General features: G+C 36.0%; 3 protein-coding genes across 5 annotated transcripts in view; all 3 read right to left on the minus strand.

The window, feature by feature from the left end:
• Window positions 1-772: 772 nt before the first annotated feature.
• Window positions 773-7,410, minus strand: ambp (alpha-1-microglobulin/bikunin precursor). Its single transcript, XM_058789016.1, has 10 exons — window positions 7,234-7,410; window positions 5,304-5,446; window positions 5,129-5,205; window positions 4,932-5,048; window positions 2,783-2,884; window positions 2,657-2,703; window positions 2,311-2,386; window positions 1,314-1,481; window positions 1,043-1,219; window positions 773-925 (listed from the first exon to the last, which is right to left on the minus strand). The coding sequence occupies exons 1-10, from the start codon at window positions 7,396-7,398 to the stop codon at window positions 897-899; spliced, it is 1,101 nt and encodes a 366-aa protein (XP_058644999.1). The 5' UTR covers window positions 7,399-7,410; the 3' UTR covers window positions 773-896.
• Window positions 7,411-8,210: 800 nt separating this feature from the next.
• ptgdsa (prostaglandin D2 synthase a) lies at window positions 8,211-13,977 on the minus strand. Of its 2 annotated transcripts, XM_058789021.1 has the most exons (6): window positions 13,797-13,975; window positions 13,074-13,213; window positions 10,932-11,008; window positions 10,738-10,848; window positions 10,532-10,633; window positions 8,211-8,264 (listed from the first exon to the last, which is right to left on the minus strand). In XM_058789021.1, exons 1-6 carry the CDS (start codon window positions 13,887-13,889, stop codon window positions 8,230-8,232), a joined length of 558 nt encoding a protein of 185 aa, XP_058645004.1. In that variant the 5' UTR covers window positions 13,890-13,975; the 3' UTR covers window positions 8,211-8,229. The 2 variants fall into 2 exon arrangements, with proteins under 2 accessions (XP_058645004.1, XP_058645003.1); XM_058789020.1 differs by lacking the exon at window positions 8,211-8,264 and having other exon boundaries at window positions 10,366-10,633; window positions 13,797-13,977.
• A 148-nt stretch (window positions 13,978-14,125) lies between these two features.
• The window catches only part of slc27a4 (solute carrier family 27 member 4), a 29,750-nt gene continuing 20,196 nt past the window's right edge, over window positions 14,126-23,679 (minus strand). For both annotated transcript variants that reach the window (XM_058789015.1, XM_058789014.1), the window contains one exon: window positions 14,126-18,133. In XM_058789015.1, coding sequence (XP_058644998.1) covers window positions 17,976-18,133 — 158 coding nt within the window. In that variant the 3' untranslated portion in view covers window positions 14,126-17,975. The remainder of the gene's footprint in view (window positions 18,134-23,679) is intronic.

Consider the following 23,679-nt stretch of genomic DNA (forward strand, 5'->3'; position numbering starts at 1 on the left):
TTTTTACTGCAAAATGAAATGAAAGTGAATAAAATGTAAAAAAAAAAAAAAAAGAATAAAACAAAATAAAATATTTTTACTGAAATTTTATTTTGAAAGAAAGCAAAAGAAAACAAAAATACAATACAGTAAAATAAAATAATGAGAATTTGTATTTTACTTTTACTGAATTTTGTTTTTAAAGAAAGTATTTTTAAATAAAATAAAATAAATTTAATACAGTAAACTAAAATAATGAAATAACTTGTATTTTATGTTTCACTGAATTTTATTTTTAAAGGAAGCAAAATAAAATAAAATAATTTTGTTCACACTGGACAAGAAAATTAAATGATTGAATTTTTTTTCAAAAACAAAAAAAAGTTTTAATTTTACTGATTTTTATTCTTAAAGCAAAAGCAAAAAAACAACAAAAAACAATTTTATTCACACTGGACAACTAAATAAAATGAATTTAATACAGTAAAATAAAATAATGAAATAACTTGTATTTGACTTTTTACTGGATTTTATTTTTTAAAGAAAGCAAAATAAAATAAAATAATTTTGTTCACACTGGACAAGAAAATTAAATACATTTTGAATTTTTTCATTGAATCATTGAATTTTTTTTCAAAAACAAAAAAAAGTTTTAATTTTACTGATTTTTATTTTTAAAGCAAAAGAAAACTAAAAAAAAAAAAGTATAATAATAATAATAATAATAATATGATAATAAAATTAAAAATAATATGGTCTCTTAAAATGTATTAAAAATGAAGTGCACAACCAGTACATTAGACAGGTCTTTATTTATTGTGTTAATGCTGAAGTTGAAGTATGCCGGTTGGAAACTGATCCGTGTTGCACTTTTCTTTTTGAAACAAAGTAACTCTCCATTTTCATTCACAGCATTCTCAGTTCACTGTGAGAAACTCGTCATCTCCTGCAAATCCATAACAAAACGACACAACCGTCACAATTCTCCTTACAATTTTGATGATAATATGTACGACATTAATGAAAAAATCTGCTATTTTCTGGTGTAATGCGTGTGTCTCACCATTTCTCATCATAACGCTGCAGTACTCCTCACACTCCTTCTTGCTATAGAATTTATTGCCGTTGCCCTTGCAGCCTCCATATTTGAAGGACACACACTTCCCCGTGGCCGAGTCGAAGGCCCACAGGTCTGAGAACACTTTACAGGGACCAGCGTCCATGGGCAGCCTGCAGGCGGCTGAGGGACCAAATACAGTGTGTGTAATAAAACCACACCACAGACAGATGCATTGAGAGCAGGTCATTATCCACACACACACACACACACTCACCCTCAGTGCGGCAGCTCTGCAGACACTCCTTTTCAGTCACAAAGTTGTTCTGGTTTCCCATGCAGCCTCCGTAGGTGAACATCTGACAGGCCATGATGGATGAGTTGTAATGGTAGCGCTGCACCATCCCGAAACATGGACCCGAGTCTGGCTGGGACTTACACGCTTCTACACACACACACACACACACACACACACACACACACACAGTCTGGTATATGTGGTTTACGGGGACTCTCCATAGGAAGAATACTGTTTTTATTAATATCATTACACTTTTTTGCTGTTTTATTTTGTGAAACCTTACTAAGTATATGGAATAACAGTTTTGTAAAAGCAATACGCCCGTGAAGCCGTGGTCTGCTTCGCGTCGTGCCTAACAACGCCCCTTAGCTGTTATAAATTCACTGTAAACCACGGCTTACTGCTGTATTTTACAATATTGTGTTTTTACTGTATTTTTGATCAAATAAATGTAACCTTTAAAAAATATCATAAAAATATTACTGAACTCAAAATTTTGAACAGTAATGTATACTTAAAATCTTTGTTGCATCTTAATATGAAGACATTTTTTTCATTATATACATATATATACACACACACACACACACACACACACACATAACCCTCCCAAATAATAATTAAAACGCATTGTTTTAAAAAACTAGCTCAGATGTGTGGATAACCAATCAAAAGGCAATTAAAAATAATAATAATTACACATGCTCTTTTATGACCTTAGTAATTTTGTGACATATTTGCACATTTAAAACATTTGTCACACCACAGGGCTAAAATAAATAATAGTAATAATTTAATTAAATGGTTACCAACCAGTCATGAAATCTACAAAAACACCCAGTGTTGTAAACACTTACACCTTATACATTATTATACCATAACACATTATTTAAAAATTTGTCAACTACCACATATGATATTCGTTTACATACATGAATATATATGAAATCACATAAGTGGCACTATTTCTCACCAGGTCCTCTGAACATGGGCGTATCGTCACCCGATCCCTCCTCAGGGGCCGGCAGGACCACATTCCTCCTCGCCCTCTATTGAGATCGAACCACATGACAGGATTATTAATCACCCTTATATCAGTCACACAAATAATTCCATCAGATGTGACAATTATTTATTCACCCTCAGGTGTTGTTTGTGTGTTTGTATGGATTCAGCAGACACAAAACACAGGTTTGGAACGACATCAGGATGAGTAAATGATGACAAAGTTGTGGTTGAACAATCCCACTAAGTAACTATTAGCTTTTAGCTGAAATGTAAATGTTCAATGTTTATGGTGTGTGTGCTGAGGTCTTCACCTGGATCTGTGGCTCTGGTGTGACCTGCTCACCTGGAACACATTCACCTGACGACACAGAGCCAAAAACAATGACATCTGGTCTAAATAAAAGCGTGTTTTGCATTGGTTTGTGTCATGAGGGTACCTTTGTTCTTTTTGATAACTATAGTGTCTTCACTCATTCCCTGCTCAGCCACCAGAGTCTTGAAGTCTTCGATGAGAGTGGGCCGCAGCTGCATAGCACGTCCTACACAACAAACACAAACCAGACAACCCAGACGCTCCCATTCAATTACCAAAACATCACTGCTGAATGTTCTCTGAATCTTCAAAATGTCTAGTTTTTAAAACATTAAGGGAACATTCCATTTGATCATTTTCTTTTATAAAAAAGAATGTTACTTTTGAATGCTCTCGGGAACATTTTGAAATAAATAGTAACATTTTAAAAAATTGGATAACCATCCAACATTCCATGAACGATGCGTAAACGGAGCTGGCAAGATTACTTACAAATTGTAGTCCTTTACCGATTCCAAATGACATGACAAAAACTGCAATAAGTAACGTAATCCTTTACATCACACATTTTAGGTTATATAATCAGACTACTTTTTGATTACTTTTGACCTAACTCATTTATCACATCGATTTAAACAGGATAATATTGCACCATATTGATATAACTAAAAATATATATATATTCCATTTGTTGTTGTTAACATCATGAAGTGCATTAAATGTTACATTATGTCAAGGTTTGCCAAACTAGGGTTCATGAAGGAACTGCAGGAGGTTCATGAGTTTAATGCAAAGCTGATAATTAAATCATAAAATAAATTATTTTAAAACAACATAAATCAAAATAAAACAGTAAAAAAGTAAATACTTTATTTGTTTACCTGCATGTCATGTGAACAGAGAACTGTGATACTTAATTATTAAAATATGTGACCCTGGACCACAAAACCATAAGGGGCAATTTTTCAAAATTGAGATTTATACATAATATGAAAGCTGAATAAATAAGCGTTCCATTGCTGTATGGTTTGTTAGGATCGGACAATATTTGGCCGAGATGCAACTATTTGAAAATCTGGAATCTGAGGGTGCAAAAACAAAAACAAAAAATCTAAATATTGAGAAAATCACCTTTAAAGTTGTCCAAATTAAGTTCTTAGCAATGCATATTACTTATCAAAAATTACGTTTTTATATATTTATGGTAGGAATTAGGACATTTACAAAATATCTTCATGGAACATGATCTTTATTTAATATCCTAATGATTTTTGGCATAAAAGAAAAATCGATCATTTTGACCCATACAATGTATTTTTGGCTATTGCTACAAATATACCCCAGCGACTTAAGACTGGTTTTGTGGTCCAGGGTCACATATTTATTTTAAATCTGAGGTGTACTTCAAGTAAACATATTAGGTGAAAGATGTTCAGATGACAAAAGTTGCTTGCATTATGTAAATAAGAAATAGTGTGAAATTTTATGTGTGAACGACAAAAGCCTTCCGAAGACATAGTAATAAATAAATAACCAACTGAGTGATAATTCAAATAAAAATGAATGTGTTCATCAGTAGTTGATGCAATGTTGAAACCCTTCTTACACCTGAAATGATTTTTGTAAATTCAGTGTTGCTGTGTATCCACCTGACTAATGACTGACACAACTGGAAGACTTTCTGAGTGTATATAAGCGGGAGGCTATTTGAGAAAGGAACATTTCAAAGATGATAAAGAGGAATTATGGAGAATCAATCAATTACAAATCATTTATTGTTATTGTGAATAACATGCAATCAATTAAAGAGTAACTGTAGTCTGATTACAAGTATTTTAAAATGTAATTTAATCTAATCATAAGTACTTGTAAAAATATTACTACCCAGATCTGATAATGATTACTCTATACTCCCCGATATTTACGTATACACTCTTAAAAATAAAGGTGCTTAAAAGGTTCTTCACAGCGATGCCATAGAAGAACCATTCAGTCAAAGGTTCTTTAAAAAACCATCTCTTTCTTACCCTTTTATAATCTGAAGAACCTTCAGCGAAACAGAACGGTTCTTCAGATGTTAAAGGTTCTTTATGGAACCATTTAGACAAAAAAAAAAAAAAGGTTCTTCTGCGGCATCGTGAAGCACTTTTATTTTTAAGAGTGCAATGTGTTTACATTTAAAAATCCCTAGAAATAGTATGCAGCACTATTTTGATTTGAGATCATGAAAGACCGATACTAATTGTTGTCCAAGAAGAAAACAGATGTTTTACCGTAGAGTTTGACAGATGTGGTTTTTTCACCGCCTGTTTTTTGTTTATACATCACCACCAGAGCGTACTCATCGTAGTTTGTGTGAACCACGTAGGTGTCCACATCAGCATTCCACTCTACATGAGCAAAGACACATAAACAGCAGTGAAATGACACAAGGACGCTCTGTGATTGACAGCTGTGGAGCTGAACTCACTGGCGCTGTGGTAATGAAATCTTCCAGGGGTTTTGGTCAGCTGATATTCTCCGCTGATGGACTTACAGGTTCCATGTCTGCAGAATAAACACACAATGCCTGTCATACGGGGTCTATTTTGAGGGTGTTTAGTAGTAGTATTAACAGTAGTGTGTTGATTGGATGTGCTCTGTACCTGCGGCCGATCCGGGTCATGCTGATGGTCTCGGTCGAGCCGCTGGACTGCAGCTCTGTAGAGCCGATGGCTGCGTCTGACTTGTACTGCTTCATCCACTTGCATGTGGACGCAATCGCAATATCATACCATTTGCCCATGAACTTGAGGTCAGATTAGGAGAAATAAGGTCAATTAGAGGTTCAAATGCAGGTGGATGTGGACACGTTAGAAGGATCACATCACTGGCCAGATTATAATATTCATGGTAATAATGCACTGCACTGCATAATAGCCCGTGAATTTTTTTTAATGCAAGTATCACCTTAACACTCGCATTAGACCAAAAGAGACCTACAAACTAACATTACAATTTATATCATTTATATTTATATCAATTTATACATCTATCTATCTATATAAATATATATAAAAAATTCAGTTGAATATTTTGCATAATGCTATAATTAAAGTAGTTATAATTGTTATTAAGTTATTATTATCATTATACAAGTAGCCTAATACTTAATTCACTTACATGAATTGTTTTGTTTCATGTTTATTTCATGTTAAAAATTTGGTATATATTGTATGCTATTTCTTGTTTTATATAGCCTACTTTGTCATAAAATATTTTATATTAATTACAATATAAGAAACACTAAAATCCAGATAAATAGCCTATTAAAGGGTTACTCCACCCAATAATGCCAGGTAAATTACACCGTCAAGGCCCAGAAAGGTATGAAAAACATCGTCAGAATAGTCCATCTGCCATCAGTGGTTCAATCTGAACTTTATGAAGCTACGAGAATACTTTTTGTATGCAAAAAACCCCCAAAAATAACTACTTTATTCATCAATTCATCTCCTCTGAGTCACCGTAGCGCCATTTTGGAGAATATCCGCTGGACGCAAACTGCGTACGCTGTTCTGTGTCAGCCGCGCCACACGAAAACAGTGTATCCGCGTGGTGCGGCTGACACAGAACAGCGTACGCAGTTTGCGTCCAGCAGATATTCTCCAAAATGGTAAAAAGTATTCTCGTCGCTTCATAACGTTACGATTGAACCACTGATGGCAGACGGAGTATTTTGACGATGTTTTTCATACTTTTCTGGGCCTTAACAGTGTAATTTACTCAGCAGTCAATGGGACAGTCACAAACCTCCGGTTTTCATCCAAAATATCTTAAATTGTGTTCCGAAGACGAACAAAGCTTTTACGGGTTTGGAATGACATGAGGGTAAGTAATTAATGACAAAATTTTCATTTTGGGGTGGAGTAACCTTTTAAGCCTTTTAAATAGAGATGATTTTTCTTCACCTATTTCATGAGTTGATTTATGTATTTATTATTGACTTAATTTATTATATTGTTAATATTTATTATTTATTTCATGTTAAAAAAGGATATTGTGTCATTTTTGTTCTATAGTCCGTTCTATCACCAAAATGCAAATAAATAGCCTATAAAATTTTAAACACCTATTTCATGATATGTCTTGAATTGTGTTGTTTCATGTTGTATATATTGTTTTGTACCTTTTTTTCCTCTAAATTTTAACTATAGTTTATTTTTATTACAATATAACATATTGACAAAATGCAAATAAATAGCCTATAAAATGCTTTAAACAGATATTTTTTTGTCTTTTTACCTTAAAAGTGTTTTCTAAAATTTGTGTATTTAAACAGGTTCCCATTGTGACAACATACCACATTTAGTGTGACCACTGGGGCATGTTGTCACAAAAGCTTAATAAGTGATAAATGAATTATGTCTTCTTTTCCCTGGGCAATAATCATGTGTAGTTTTTTTGTTTTGCATTCAAGGCATTTTTATTTTTAGACATTTGTCTCTATATAGAAACTGACTACGTAGAAATATTTTACAAGTGTAATAACTAGTCTGCTCTATACACAAACAAAATCCAAAAGGCATAACGTACCCGGTTCACATCGAAGTTCTCCTGGGGCTGGAGGACGGGCTCATCGGGCAGCGGCCCAGCATGCAACAGGCCCAGGAGCGGCAGCAGAAACACCACAACAACACTCTTCATTCTGACTCTCTGTGATCCAAATGAAGATGTGAAGAACCACGACTGTCTCTCCATCCACAGGACATCGACCTGCGGGCCAAGTGTGCAACACCACCCCCAAAACCAGTCCAGCAAAACAAACAGAACAAAGGTCTTCTTATCTGCATATTGACTCCAACCTATTTGTGCCTTGTGTTCTTGTTTGCTTTGGCTGAAATTCTGACATATACAACATTACACAACATTAATATTAGCATGATTCTGTTAAATGTAAGCATGTAAGAATCAAAATGAGACGAGAGTTTCATCTTCAGTTTTTTTGCCAAGTGACTTTATATAACAAATGTTTTGAATTTATGAAACAAAAACAGATTTGCTCTGCAACAAATACCATTTTTATGTAGAATTACCAAACATCTGTTACAAAAAATGGCATCCAGCGAGCGCGATTGTTCAGTCACAAACGCAATAGCCAGTTCATATTTTTCCTGTTAACACAATCTTTGAGAAATCTGTATACTTATTCGCACATTAACTTTCATTTCTCATGCCAAACTCCAGATGTGAATAACATACACGATATGATCAGAAAAAAAGTTTTATTTTTTGCCAGCAAAGATCATCAGACACATGATGATATGCCTAGATTCAGTGTTTTATCATAAATATAACTAAGCACAGCAAATGACAATGACATCAAGTTACAAACCGTCACAAACAGACATAATTTTGGCACATTAATGATGATGTGTTTCCTCCAGCTCTAAATGTGATTGTGAACTGAAAGAGAGACAAAACAAGTAAAAAACAATATTCAAGGCTGTCAAACTGAGTGAATATCTTCTAGTAGTGTCACGAGGGGAGAAAACGGGGATTGAAAAAACTAGATATGAAGCTCTCGCTTACCTAACTTCCTGAAGGAGGACAGTTTTCTAAAAAGACTATACAAAAATGAGAGATTTTGTGAGAATTTTGCAGACAGTACAACTACTTTAGACAATAAATAAACAAACATTTAAATGGATTGTGAACAAAGGTTAATTCTTAAGCAATTATTTGTGTGTCCAACCATGTATAGTCTTAAAAAACTATAAGAATGCTGAAAACAGTACGCCAAAAGAGTAGTATGTGTGAATTCAGAGTATTATCCGATTAAAAGTACCCGGATGACTGCCTGGATTCTGAAGTGTGCATTCAATGGACGCTTTACTATCCCATGAGGCCATAATTTTGTGATTTCAGACAACCAAATATATCAAATTATTAAAATCTTCTCCTCAGGTGTCCTATCAGAGTAACCAAATATCACTTCATCTATAAACATGAGCCATTAATATTTGACAACCACTTAACTCTCCAATTACTTTATGTCGTCAATTTGAACAGCATTGCGATGTCATTCAAACCCTAAAGAGCCTTTTACACATTCATTCAGTTTTCAGCCAAAAATGAAAATTCTGTTGTCATTTACTCACCCTCGTGTTGTTACAGACCTGTATGAGTAGGGCGTAAAATCGATTAAATCGCTTCCAAAACATTTGATTTATATTATATATAAATATATTTAAATATACACTGCATGTGTGTGTGTGTACTTTATTGCTGTCAAACAATTAATCGCATCCAAAATAAAAGTTTTTGTTTACATAATAAATGTGTGTGTACTGTGTATATTTATTATGTATATATAAATACAATCACATGCATGTATATATTTAAGAAAAATATGTTATGTCTATATATTAAATATATTCATATATAATATAAAATATAAATGTATATACAAGTATATTAAATATATACTGCATGTGTGTATTTATATAAATAAACACAGTACACAGACATTATGTAAACAAAAAAACTTATTTCGGATGCGATTAATCGCAATTAATCGTTTGACAGCAATAGCGCATTTATATCATGTACATATAAATATAAACAGTACAAAGTTTTAAAGGTCCCATTGCGTGAAAATGTCACTTTATGAGGTTTTTTTTAACATTAATATGAGTTCCCCTAGCCTGCCTATGGTCCCCCAGTGGCTAGAAATGGCGATCGGTGTAAACCGAGCCCTGGGTATCCTGCTTCACCTTTGAGAAAATGAAAGCTCAGATGCCCAATCTGGAATCTTCCCTTTATGCCGTCATACGGGGAAAGGTTACCTCCCCTTTCTCTGCTTTGCCCGCCCATGAGAAAATGAGATACTACCGTGCGAGGTGAGCGCAATATTTTTTTTTCCTCGAGAGACATCATGGCTTGCAAACGAGCGAAGCATGATAGTTGCTCAGTGTTTGGATGTACAAATGAACACCGAAGTAGTTTTTTAGTTCCTTCATCCGAGCATATGGCTAGCATTAGCTACATGATAATAACTGTAACAGCATACATAAACAAACCAACTAAAGTACCGTATCCAGACACAATATTTTAAACTAACCATTCGGAGACGTCCTGCTGTAGCTGCTGAGTTGCAACTTCTTCATCCGGTGCTTCTCCATCCGGATCAGATTCTGGGTCAAACTGAAAAGCTTAAATGACTGTGTGTCTATGAGCCATTGCGATACATCCACTGTCAACATTAGCGGATGGTAGCGCAAGCTGGTTAAGGCCACACACCCACCCTCCACCTTGCCCCGCCTCTCTCCTCCTCATTAGCATTTAAAGCTACAGACACAGGAATGGCACGTCCTAAGGAAAGCTCATTGTGAGACTGGCTCATAGAGGCTGAAATTCTGCACCAAGGCTGAATTTCGGGAAACAGACTTCAGATACAGTACTAGGGACCACTTAGGCCTATATAAAAGCATCCAAAAAGCAGCATGTCATGGGACCTTTAAGTAAAATACTTTTGTTTTGGAGTTAATTGATTTTTACAGCCCTATGCATGAGTTTCTTTTTCTTCTATTTAACACAAAAGAAGATAATGTAAAGAATGTAAGTAACCAAGTAGCTGACGGTACCCATTGACATTAGTCCCCATAGTATTTTTTTTACATACTATGGAAGTCGATGGCTACCGTCAACTGTTTGTTTATCAACATTCTTCAAAATATCTTCTTTTGTGTTCAACAGAATAAAGAAACTCATACAGGTTTGGAACGACAAGAGGGTTAGTCAGTGATGACACATTTTCATTTTGGGGTGAACTGCCCCTTTAATTGTCCAGATACAGTCAAACTTGCAGGTGTAAGTGATTTGAGTGGTTTACCAGCAGCTGGTGGAGTCAGTATGGAGTCTTTAGGGAATCCTTGAGCTGTGGCATACACTCTGAACTTCTCCATCACATCTGCCCTCAACTTCTTAGTACGACCTACAGTGAAATTACAGGCACTGAGAACAATTTACAAAGTCAGAGGAACAAGAACACCCTCCCAAAAAGCTTGAGTTGATAAGGGTTGTTTATCGCAGACTCACCATAAAGGGCCACTTGTGTGAACTCCTTGTTAAACTTCTTGTGTTTGAGGACCAGGGCATACTCTGTGTAGTTGGTCTCCACCACAGTAACATCCTTCACCCTTCGGTGACCTTAAATTACAATAAAAAAACTGAACGGTAGTATCATTTTCTCAGGCTCAGATCAGTCATATTTGTCTTAAATGTTGACTCACGAGTGCTGTAGTAGGTGAAGACGCCGGGCACAGACGTCTTCTTATAAATGTAGACCTTAGAATGACAGCCAGAGGAACTGCATATGATCACAGGAGATGAGTGAATATAATATAATATAATATATTTAGTGCTGTCAAGCGATTAAATCGCATCCAAAATAAAAGTTTTTGTTTACACACATATATATATATATATATATATATATATATATATATATATATATATATATATATATATATATATATATATATGTGTGTGTGTACTTTGTATATTTATTATATATAGTCATGGCCAAAAATATTGCCACCCTTGGTAAATATGATCAAAGAAGGCTGTGAAAATTAATCTGTATTGTTAATCCTTTTGATCTTTTATTTACAAAATTCACAAATATCTAACCTTTCATTGGATAAGAATTTAAAATGGGGGGAAATATCATTATGAAATAAGTGTTTTTCTCTAATACACATTGGCCACAATTAACGACACCCTTTTATTCAATACTTTTTGAAACCTCCATTTGCCAGTTTAACAGCTCTAAATGTTCTCCTATAATGCCTGATGAGGTTAGAAAACACCTGACAAGAGATCAGAGACCATTCCTTCATCCAGAATCACTCCAGACCCTTTAGATTCACAGCTCCATGTTGGTGGTGCTTCTCTTCAGTTCACTCATTTTCTACAGGGTTCAGGTCAGAGGACTGGAATGGCCAGCAGAAGCTTGGTTTTGTGCTCAGTGACCCATTTTTGTGTTGTTTTTGAGGTTTGTGTTTGGATTATTGTACAGTTGGAAGATCCAAACATGGCCCATTATAAGATTTCTAACAGAGTCAGTCACTTATTGATTTTTTATCTGTTGGTATTTGATAGAATCCATGATGCCATGTGACTAAACAAGATGTCCAGGACCTCCAGCAGAAATATAGGCCCACAACATCAAAAACACAGCAGTATATTTCATTGTACACATGGGGTACTTTTTATCCCCAGGTTCACCAAACCCATCTTGAGTGTTTGCTGCTAAACAGCTCATTTTTTAGTTTCATCTGACCATAGAAGCCAGTCCCATCTGAAGTCCCAGTCATGTCTGATAACTGAATATGCTGGAGATTGTTTTTGGATGAAATCCTCCCAAACAACATGTGGTGATGTTGAAATATATTCTTTGGTTTTTCTCATTGTGATGGATGATTAAGGGAACTTGGGCTTTGTTTTCCCTCCTATTTATATTTCTGTGAAACAGGAAGCCATGGCTGGATAATTTCATGTTCATAATCACCCTGGGGTGCTCAAAATTGTGAATATGATGGGAATATACTTCAGAGATATTTTACTCATAAGAATTTCTAGGGGTGCCAATAATTGTGTCCAACGTGTATTTGAGAAAAACATTTATTTCATTATATTTCCCCCCATTTTAAATTCTTATCCAATGAAAGGTTAGATTTTTGTGAATTTTTTTAATAAAAGATCAAAAGGATTAACAATGCAGATTACTTTTCACAGCCTTCTTTGATCATATTTACCAAGGGTGCCGATATTTTTGGCCATGACTGTATATAAATATACCCACATACAGTATATATTTAGAGAATATGTACATGTATTTACATGTGTATATTTATATAATTTATATTATTAATAAATATATTTAATATATAAACATAACATATTTTCCCAAAATATATACATGCATGTGTGTGTATTTACATATACATAATAAATATACACAGTACACACATATATTATGTACACAAAAACTTTTATTTTGGATGCGATTAATCACAATTAATCGTTTGAAAGCACTTAATATAATATAAGTTATTTTAGAAACTATTCTTAACTATGTTAACGAAAACAATTGACGAGTCATCACACAGTGTGTGAATATAATATATATAATATAATAAATATATAATAATTTTAAGATGACAATAATAATATTTTTGGAACTATTCTAACTTCATTATGAATTATTTTCTGAAATATGTTTCTCAGTATTAACAGAGTTCAAAGTGCTGTTGTTCTGAATATACATACAATTCTGAACTTGTATGTAAAAGAACTTATAAGTTTTACTGTATTATATACAAATATTTTTCCTCTGAAACAAATCATAGGTGAAAATGGGTGTCCTTCACCTTAAACTCCACATGGTCATGTTGACGTTCCCGTTCTCCTTCGGCTCCACTGTGCCCATAGAGATGGTGAGTTTGCTTCTGTGCCGCACAAAACCTGGGGAATCATAGGCCAGACCGACCCGATACCACCTCCCTGCAAACTGAACAAACACAGTCCAGCTCACAGCACACATACATCCCATCTTACGAAAATAAGCATAATTAGACAAGGACGTCTTGGAAAAACAACAGCCAAAAAATTTAGCCTGATACTAATGTCCAATCAGTATCAGATAACAAAACTAATATTTTGTCTTCCCTTAAAAAATGTCTTTTTTTCATAAAATCTCATGAAGATGCCTTGAGAACTTGGCAGAAAACACTCGGTCCTTGTTGCAACACTGAGCGGTGACCTTTGCCCTAAGCTCTGTTTGTCTGCACTGTCTCTACCGTTAATGCAATCGCTGTCCCCTCAAACGGCCCTGTAGAGCATTACCCCAATCAACATGTCAGTATTTCAGCCCTAGACAAGAAAAACATCCCTAAACAAACATTATTCAGCTGTTTCAATCTCACACAACACCAGCCTGAACTCAACAAAGACCCACTTGTCAAGCTGCTGTTTGGAAATTGCTATTAGTCCAAAACCAGCATAACGGAACCTGCTACTGTACAATCCTACAGACAAAAGGCATTTCATGAAGCTTCAGTGTTTAAAATATCAGCTAAAGTACAAGTTCTCACCCTCTGAAGGTCAAAGTTTTTCTGCGGTTGGATGCTGGCGTGGAGGTCAATCAGAGGCATCAGCAAAAAGATGCTCACCAAGGCGATCTTCATGGTGACGTTGTAGGTACACAGCCAGGGATTGTGGACTCTTCAGGGTCTGCCAGCCACATTAGCTCCTCCCCCTCACCAATCCAGCCAATCACATGCAAGAACACACACCTAACAGAGAGTCCATTCATTGAAGGTACCATGTTTGAAACATACAAATATTACAATTTCCATCCCACAAAGTCATAAATGTTTCTATACTTTAGACGCAATAAAGTAAACAAACAGGAGCAACTACAGAGAATTAATATATTTTTTATTAATATTGATTCTTGGATGCCATCGTTTCGAAAGAGCATGATTTACAGCTAGTCTTTAAGACAAGAGGACTTCAGTGTGACGCGGCACACCTCACACACCTCCTCTACATCAACACACACACACACACACACACACCACCGGCTCACTCATAGTTTCCCTTCTCTCATCTGCCTCTGCATGTTGTTCCTGAGTACTGAACAGAAATAGACAAAATAAAAGTGCATTTATGATCAGTCTTTTCAGAGGGGTGACAAATCGGTACAATTTATAAACAAAACAGAGGAAAAAAGGTCAGTTTTCCTCAACTCACAAAACACATTGGCTTTGGTGCTCAATAAAACAAGATAAAAAACATTTTGTTCCTTGAAAATGGTCCTTTGTAGCTTTAAAGCTATATTGACAAAGCAAAAAAAAAAAAACAGTAAATAATTAGTTAAATATAAAACATTAGATATCCCTCATAAAACAATTATCAGTGAAAATATTAACACAATTTTGGATGACAACTCAGCCCTTCTATGCATGAATGAGCACAATCTAGTGGACAGACATGAGAACAACAACGCACTTCGCCTACTGCACGCTGCTAACAGGAATGTCACATCATTTCAAGAGAAAATAGTAACAATAAAAAAAAAATAGACACACACTTGCACACATAAACTGATCCTCCGAAAACAGAGTTTTTTTATGGTACAGTGGAAGTATTTAAAAAAAAAAAAAAAATACAAAAATTATTCACAGCACTGGTTTTGCATTTCACATTGCTAATGCCTTAACAATATATGAAAAAATACATTAAATTAAAATGCAGAAATCTCTGTCAATTACTGAAATTGAAGGTTGTTTGTGCGTTTCTGCAAGTGTGTGTCTTTTTACGTGACTTCAAAAAGACTGTTCAGCCAAAAATTATTCACTTTTATGTTATTCCAAACCTGTGATTTTATTATTATTATTGTTATTACTTTTGGAACACAGAAAAACCTAAAAATTCTAAAACGGGGGGGAAAAAAAAAAAAATCACCATAAAATAGACTGAAATTCAAGTTTTCAAGTTGAAATTTACTGATTATTTTCCTCACCTTTTGAAACGCTTTTATTACACCAGGTGACACTGCTTTTTTAAATATGTGAAATGGACAGGAATACAAACAATAAATTCTGCTCTTCTTCTCATATAAAAGTATCACATGGCTTCAGAGGACTTGGAATAAGTCACTTGGATTTTTTTGTCCATTTCAGAATCTTGACAGTTGTTGTGTTCCACTAAAAATGATCAGCATTCAGGTTTGGAAAGACATGAGGGGATTCATTTTGGGTTGAACTGGGAGAGATAATCAAGAGAGGCCTCCGCAAAAGCCTCCTGGTGAGGATTCTTGCTGTCATTGGACAAAACCAAAAAAACAAGATTAACTGAGAAATAAAGCTCAACCCACAACAAATCATTACACATCATTCTTTTACAAAAATACAAAAAAATAGCAAGTGATACAAGAAAGGGCAAACAACAAAATAAAAACAGGAACAGGTATTGATGGAGACAACTGCATCCGATTGGCTGACTAACCAATGACATCACTACTGCACCCTTGGCTTTAAGTATCAATTGAAGTCTAAATCACACGTACAGCTATTTGAGTAAATCTCACTTCATCCCAAATTTAAAAAAATGAAATTCTAATGAATAAAATGTCTTCATTTTTTTCTCATTACTTCAAAGAGAACGAGGATTTTTTTTCATTACGGTAATGAGAACAAGTTGTTTTTTTTTTTTTGTCGTTATGGTAATGACAACAAGATTTTTTTTTGTGCCATTATTGTAATGAGAATGAGATTTTTTGGCATTACAGTAATGAGAATGAGGTTTTTTTTTTTTGTTGTTGTTATGGTAATGAGAATGAGATTTTATTGTCGTTACGGTAAAGTGAATGAGGATTTTATTGTCATAGTTATGAGAATGATATTTTATTATCATTACAGTAATGTGAACTTGATTTTTTGTCATTATGGTAATGAAAATGAGATTGTCATTATAGTAATGCAAATTAAATTTGTTATTACAGTAGTGTAAATGAGGATTTTATTGCCATTATTGTAATGAGAATGAGGATTTTATTATCATTATGGTAATGAAAATGAGTTTTATTTTCATTATGGTACAGAGAATTTGATTTTTCTTATTGAGATAATGTAAAGTAGATTTTTTTTGTCATTACGGTAATGAGAATGAGATTTTATTTTGGTTGTTATGGTAAAAAGAATACAAAGTATGGCAATGTGAATTAGATTTCTGTCACTACGGTAATGATGATGAGATAATTTGGGGGTGGGGGACATTATTTTTAATGAAAACAAATGGCAAACATCGTAAAATAGGCTTCATTTTCTAGGCTATACATTTTTATATGTTTATATGTTTCTGGAGAGATTCACCCAAATAAGGTCTCGGTTTTCCCACATCTGTGCTGTACGTTAATATATAGTGGCCAAAACAGTGACTTGGAGAAATTCAAGTGCCGTCACACAAAATCATCTTGTCACACGTGCACACACACTTAAATATTTGCTACGATATATAAATAAATAATGAGCTGTCAGTGGACGATGGAGAACAGGAAGGTTCGCAAAAGGTGATCAAGCAAAATACATGTGGAAAGGAAAGGATGCCCTTAGATGTAGCGTTAGACACTTTGCATGATGGGAAGGGCGTACAAGCAAGGTCTAGAAAATAAGCTAGCTGTCTACATGGAAGAGACATCTAGGGTCAGTTAGTGTAATGATGCAGGACGAGGGCAATAACACTATCTGGTGACCTGACAGTAAGGCACAGTGCTCTGTTTGCGTCAATCATTCATGCTGCTGAAAGAAAAACTAGAACTCTGATGACAAATAGCCTATATCGCTTTCCCTTCCTTCTCCGCTTCTGCTCTCTTCCCTTTTAGGTCTGGCGCCACTATGCAGACAGATAGGATGTTCGTTCTTTAGCACCAGAGAATTACACTACTTTCATTCGCCTCCATGCAAACTCCACTATAGTGTCCTGTAGAGATTCCTTGTTGGGAACTTAACGGTCTTCACGTCTAGCAAAACGAAGCAAACCCATGAAGCCCAGTCTGCACAATGTCGCACCGGGCTGATCGTTAAAATCTGCTTCCATGCTGACGCTGCATACTAAACAGCTGGAGAGGTACAATGGACACAGTAGCAGTGCAATCATGGACGTCTTCAACGCAGCATGACTTGTAAATAGATGATGAGCTATTCTACAACTTAAATATATTTGGTGCATGTTAAATAAACAGCATTGTTCAAGTCATGGCAGCTGGCAAGTGCACAGCCAGTACTGTGTTTGTATTGCACGTCGATCCTCGTGGTTTTGGTCTGGGCTTGAGGGTGCATTCATGACGGCAGTCACTTGTCAAAACCGTCAAAATGAATACGTTTCAGTCCCGAATCCTGTAGCCAGGCGAGCATTGTGCAGCTGAGGCAAAGGGAAAGCTTTACCATTTGACAGACCTGTGTTTGGTCCTTGTGCCTTTCCTTGCTGTTTGTTTTTTTGTATTCTTGTTTGCTAAATTGCTTAATTTTTTTGTATTTTTCTTGTTTTCAAGATGGCCGCCTGGCTGAATGCCACCTCAGTCCCGTCTCGGTCGTAAGAGAGGTGGGTTGTGAGAATGAATCAACGGGGATTTGAACACACGACCAGAATGCGTTCCTGTGGCCCCTCACTGTTTGCTGAGGTAATGAAGGGCGGAGTGACGAGGGAGCGGGGTTTGAGGGCTGCTGAAGGCAGGGTGATGAGGGAACGGGTGGAAGTTGGCAGTAGTCTCATAATTTCTGCTTTCCTGAGACGATGCTGCGATGGAGCTCTACATTCAGCTCCACATACTGTCCCTTAGTGCAGTCCAGGAAGTAGAGTTTGTCAGAGACGACTTTGGGGTCGAATCCCTCCCGTCGCATGTCTGTCTTCTGGAATTTGAAAGTCCCTGAAAGAAAAAAAAAAGAAAAAACACAGCAAAATTATATTTTTATGCTATGCATTGGTGTACTTCACATTCTTTTGGCTCAATTTTCTGTAGTTCAAGGGTGCATATAAAAATAATTCTTTCAGTGAATGAGCAGATGGTGCAATACAACTTATATGTACTGTCTCATTTCAGTTTAAAGGGTCCATAAATAAGATACAGTACAGTACAATACAAAAAGTTCATTCTTTGGATTTTGATAGGCACAGTGTTTACAGAGTATCAGCAGATTAAAATATAAGATCTGCAGAAATAAAATTAATACTGTATGTAGAACAAACCTATACAACCTCAAAATAAATCAGAATATTTTACTTAATTCTATGTACTAATATATCAATACATATGAATTAGAATTGGCTAAAATTGGATATTGCTGACAATAAGAATATGTTTAAAGAAAGGCAATAACCAGAGTGTTGCTACCTTTCAATGTGGAACTAGCCACAGCTAGACAGACCTTCTCAAACCTTATAAACAGTTTAACTTAAACAACACTTGCACTCTTTTTTCTACTGTTGAGAGACTAACAAACACCCCTAATTGCTCCCCGGGCGCTGGAGCAAGGCTGCCCACTGCTCCGGGTGTGTGTTCACTGTGTGTGTGTGTGTGTGTGTGTGTGTGCACTTGTTCACTACTCACTGCTGTGTGTGTGCACTTGGATGGGTTAAATGCAGAGCACCATTTCGACAATACGTCACGACTTAACTTAACTTAAATGCATGTGAGAAGTGTTAAGGAAATAACGCAATATCACGGTGATATTGTGGTCTATAATAAGTCCTCCCCGAACAAACAATAACAAAGATGACTTCGTAACATAGCCTACTACTGCTGGGAAAATGTTATATACACAAATCTAAGCACTTGAGAGTGAAACCAATGTTTTGTGCATTTTATAATGAGCTTGTCTACAAAAGCCCTCAAAGTAATGAAAAAGAAAAATGAAAAATCTTTTGTCCTTTATAGAAGAATATGATTTACAGGAAAAAACCCTAGCCCCTTTTCATTTTTATTATATATACAGGCGCTGGTCATATAATTAGAATATCATCAAAAAGTTGATTTATTTCACTAATGCCATTCAAAAAGTGAAACTTCTATATTATATTCATTCATTACACACAGACTGATATATTTCAAATGTTTATTTCTTTTCATTTTGATGATTAGAGCTTACAGATCATGAAAGTCAAAAATCAGTATCTCAAAATATTAGAATATTTACATTTGAGTTTGAATAAATGACCATCCCTACAGTATAAATTCTGGGTATCTCTTGTTCTTTGAAACCACAATAATGGGGAAGACTGCTGACTTGGCAATGATCCAGAAGACGAACATTGACACCCTCCACAAAGAGGGTAAGTCACAGAAGGTCATTACTGAAAGGTGTGGCTGTTTACAGAGTGCTGTATCAAAGCATATTAAATGCAAAGTTGACTGGAAGGAAGAATTTGGGTAGGAAAAGGTGCACAAGCAACAGGGATGACTGCAAGCTTGAGAATACAGTCAAGCAAAGCCGATTCAAACACTTGGGAGAGCTTCACAAGGAGAGAACTGAAGCTGGAGTCAGTGCATCAAGAGTCACCACGCTCAGATGTCTTCAGGAAAAGGGCTACCAAGCCACTTCTGAAACACAGAAAACGCCAGAAGCATCTTAACTGGGCTGTGGAGAAAAAGAACTGGACTGTTGCTCAGTGGTCCAAAGTCCTCTTTTCAGATGAAAGTAAATTTTACATTTCATTTGGAAATCAAGGTCCCAGAGTCTGGAGGAAGAGTGGAGAGGCACAGAATCCATGTTGCTTGAAGTCCAGTGTGAAGTTTCCACAGTCAGTGATGATTTGGGCTGCCATGTCATCTGCTGGTGTTGGTCCACTGTGTTTTCTGATGTCCACAGTCAACGCAGCCATCTACCAGGAAGTTTTAGAGCACTTCATGCTTCCTTCTGTTGGCAAGCTTTATGGAGATGCTGATTTCATTTTCCAGCAGGACTTGGCACCTGCACACACTGCCAAAGGTACCAAAATCTGGTTCAATGACCATAGTGTTACTGTGCTTGATTGGCCAGCAAACTCACCTGACCTGAACCCCATAGAGAATCTATGGGGTATTGTCAAGAGGAAGATGAGAGACACCAGACCCAACAATGCAGAAGAGCTGAAGGCCACTATCAGAGCAACCTGGGCTCTCATAACACCTGAGCAGTGCCACAGACTGATCGACTCCATGCCACGCCGCATTGCTGCAGTAATTCAGGCAAAAGGAGCCCCAACTAAGTATTGAGTGCTGTACATGCTCATACTTTTCATTTTCATACTTTTCAGTTGGCCAAGATTTCTAAAAATCCTTTCTTTGTATTGGTCTTAAGTAATATTCTAATATTTTGAGATATTGATTTTTGACTTTCATGAGCTGTAAGCTCTAACCATCAAAATTAAAAGAAATAAACATTTGAAATATATCAGTCTGTGTGTAATGAATGAATATAATATAGAAGTTTCACTTTTTGAATGGAATTAGTGAAATAAATCAACTTTTTGATGATATTCTAATTATATGACCAGCACCTGTATAATATATATAATATATAATTCTTATTTCTAATGCAAAAATGTACTGATATTGCCACGTTGTTTGTACATGTCTAATTGCTTAATAATAATAATAATAATAAAAATAATTAAAAAAACAAAAAAAGTCCTCCCCGAACTTCCCGCTGCCCTGCATCTTGCTCTCTCATTGGCTGTAGGTCATCGCCAATGTATTTTTCAGTCCGAACTCATTCACACAGCATGATTTTGAATTGCCAACAGCTCCAGATATTTAGCATGCCAAATATTTCACGGGCGTTGGCGACGCATCAGCAATTCTCTCAAATCGCGTCTTTGATAATTCACACTGCGTGATTGTCACTCGCGTGAACGAGCACCGATTTGCCTCCAATTTCAGGCATTTGTCAGCGATTTCGCGAAACCTGTCGGTGAGTGAAAATCAGGGCTAAAATCGTGCAGTGTAAACTCGGCATAAGTGGACGTCCATGACATGAGGAATCCCACAAGGCTCAATTCTTGCACCACTCTTGTTTAGCCTGTATATGCTCCCACTAAGTCAAACAATGAGAAAGAACCAAATTGCCTGTAACAGCTATGCTGATGATACCCAGATTTACCAAGCCTTATCGCCAAATTACTACAGCCCCATTGACTCCCTCTGCCAATGCATTGATGAAATTAACAGTTGGATGTGCCAGAACTTTCTTCAGTTAAACAAGGAGAAAACTGAAGTCATTGCATTTGGAAACAAAGATGAAGTTCTCAAGGTGGATGCATACCTTGACTCTAGGGGTCAAACAACTAAACAACTTGTTCATACCTTTATCACCAGCAGGGTGGACTATTGTAATGGTCCTTACACTGGCTTCCAGTTTTATTTAGTATTGATTTTAAAGTACATTTACTTGTTTATAAATCACTCAATGGCCTAGGACAGTGGTCGGCAACAGGCGGCCCGCGTACCAAAACTGGCCCGCCAGCAATAACATTTGGCCCGTGCCCGCAGCCAGATTATTTTGACAGCAGCTGGTTCTGAAATAGATCTGTCATGACAGCAACAGTTACTCACAATCAAGAGTATGTGAGCGGAGCGGAGTGGGAGCGGTGTGATTTTGACTGGAGCGAGGAACGGATTTTTTAAAAGTTGGAGCATTGTGGTTTTCACTCGCTCCAAGAGCACTCCAGCATGAGTACAATTCATGCCAACGGCCCGTAATATAACTGCATACTTAGCAAGAATGTATGTCTGCCTGTCAGTCTGTCACAGGCAATTGTAGTAGCATTTTTATCAATAAATTTCTTAAATTACCCTTTGACTATGTTCTGGCCCGCCATATAGTGGCAAAAAAATTTTTTTGGCCCGATGCCAAACTTACTTGCCGACCCCTGGCCTAGGACCTAAATACATTGCAGATATGCTCACTGAATATAAACCTAACAAACCACTCAGATCATTAGGAGAGTCAGTTAGAAATACCAAGGGTTCACACAAAACAAGGGGAGTCCGCTTTTAGCTATTATGCCACCCGCAGTTCAACCAGCTTCCAGAAGAGATCAGATGTGCTAAACATTAACCACATTTAAATCTAGACTCAAAACTCATCTGTTTAGCTGTGCATTTACTGAATGAGCACTGTGCCACGTCTGAACTGATTGCACTGTATTTTATGTATAATCTTTTTCTATTTTTAACTGTTTTAAATTCATTTTAAATCAACTTAAGTTTTTAAATTCCTTGTTTTATTGTTGTGATTATTTCTTTATGATTATTTTACTTCCTTTTATGTAAAGCACTTTGAATTACCACTGTGTATGAAATTTGCTATATAAATAAACCTCGCCTTGCCTTGCCTTACTAGTAAAATCTATATATTGAAACTGTTCTTAATCTTTCCTTTCTGACAGGGTGGAATTAAATGCCAGAAACACTTATTGCGTAACAATAATACCAGTAATATCCAGAAAAAATTGCAGCAAATTCTGCATAATGTAGGACTTTTAATGGTAAATATGCCAGAAATACACAGGGCTTTTCATTTAAAATGTCTATGCTTTAGGCTACTTCTTCCAACTGATCATTCAAAAAGATCAGATAAAATATGCACTCTTACAACCATCTATAACATATGACAATATAAAGACCATAATGCAAACATAGTAGCCCAATATGCAATCGGTTGGAATAAATGTGTGGTATTCACGGCTCTGAAACTCTTAAGCCTGGTTTTACTTTGAAACGTGCAGTGCTCACATTTATTTAATTAAATAACAGACTTTTGAATAGGGGTGTAACGGTACGTGTATTCGTACCGACGGGACGCATGTGTACCGAACAAATACAGCATTTAGTTTTTTCTCCAGGAAATTCAAACAGTAAATGGCTTTTTGACAGTCTTTGATGTGGCATGACAGATCGCTGTATTAACACCTCGGAGAGCCACTTCTGGGACGCTTCAGAAACATGCTGGTATAAACACAAGCATTGACTAGAGGGGCCGTGATCAGCTCCGGTTCCCGTGTCTGAGGCTCTGAGCCGTAACGCCCCGCAGACGCGCGCAGTGTTAAATGGGGTCCTTTCAAATGGTGGAGCGGAGTGAATGCGATAATTCCTTCCTCTTTACTACTAGTTTTAAAGCGAATATACATGAATGAACATCTCTCATGAACATGCCTCATGTAATCACTCAATCAGTATTTCAACCGCGGAAAGATGTCAACAAAACAGTTTGTAAACAAAATGTCACGTGACCTCAAGTCGTCCAACAGCTTGTTAGTTCACTAGAGAAATGAAGTCTAGAGAAGAGCATTTTATAATTTATAAGTTAATTTAAAAACTGCATTGTGTGCAAATTTACATGTTTGCATACAATTCTTTTTTTTAAGTTGAGTGTTGATTATTATATTTAAAAAATAAATAGTAATTGAATTTAAGTTGTTAATTGTAACCTTATA

The sequence above is a fragment of the Onychostoma macrolepis genome, chromosome 10, assembly GCF_012432095.1.
Source record: "Onychostoma macrolepis isolate SWU-2019 chromosome 10, ASM1243209v1, whole genome shotgun sequence".
Classification (NCBI taxonomy): domain Eukaryota; kingdom Metazoa; phylum Chordata; class Actinopteri; order Cypriniformes; family Cyprinidae; genus Onychostoma; species Onychostoma macrolepis.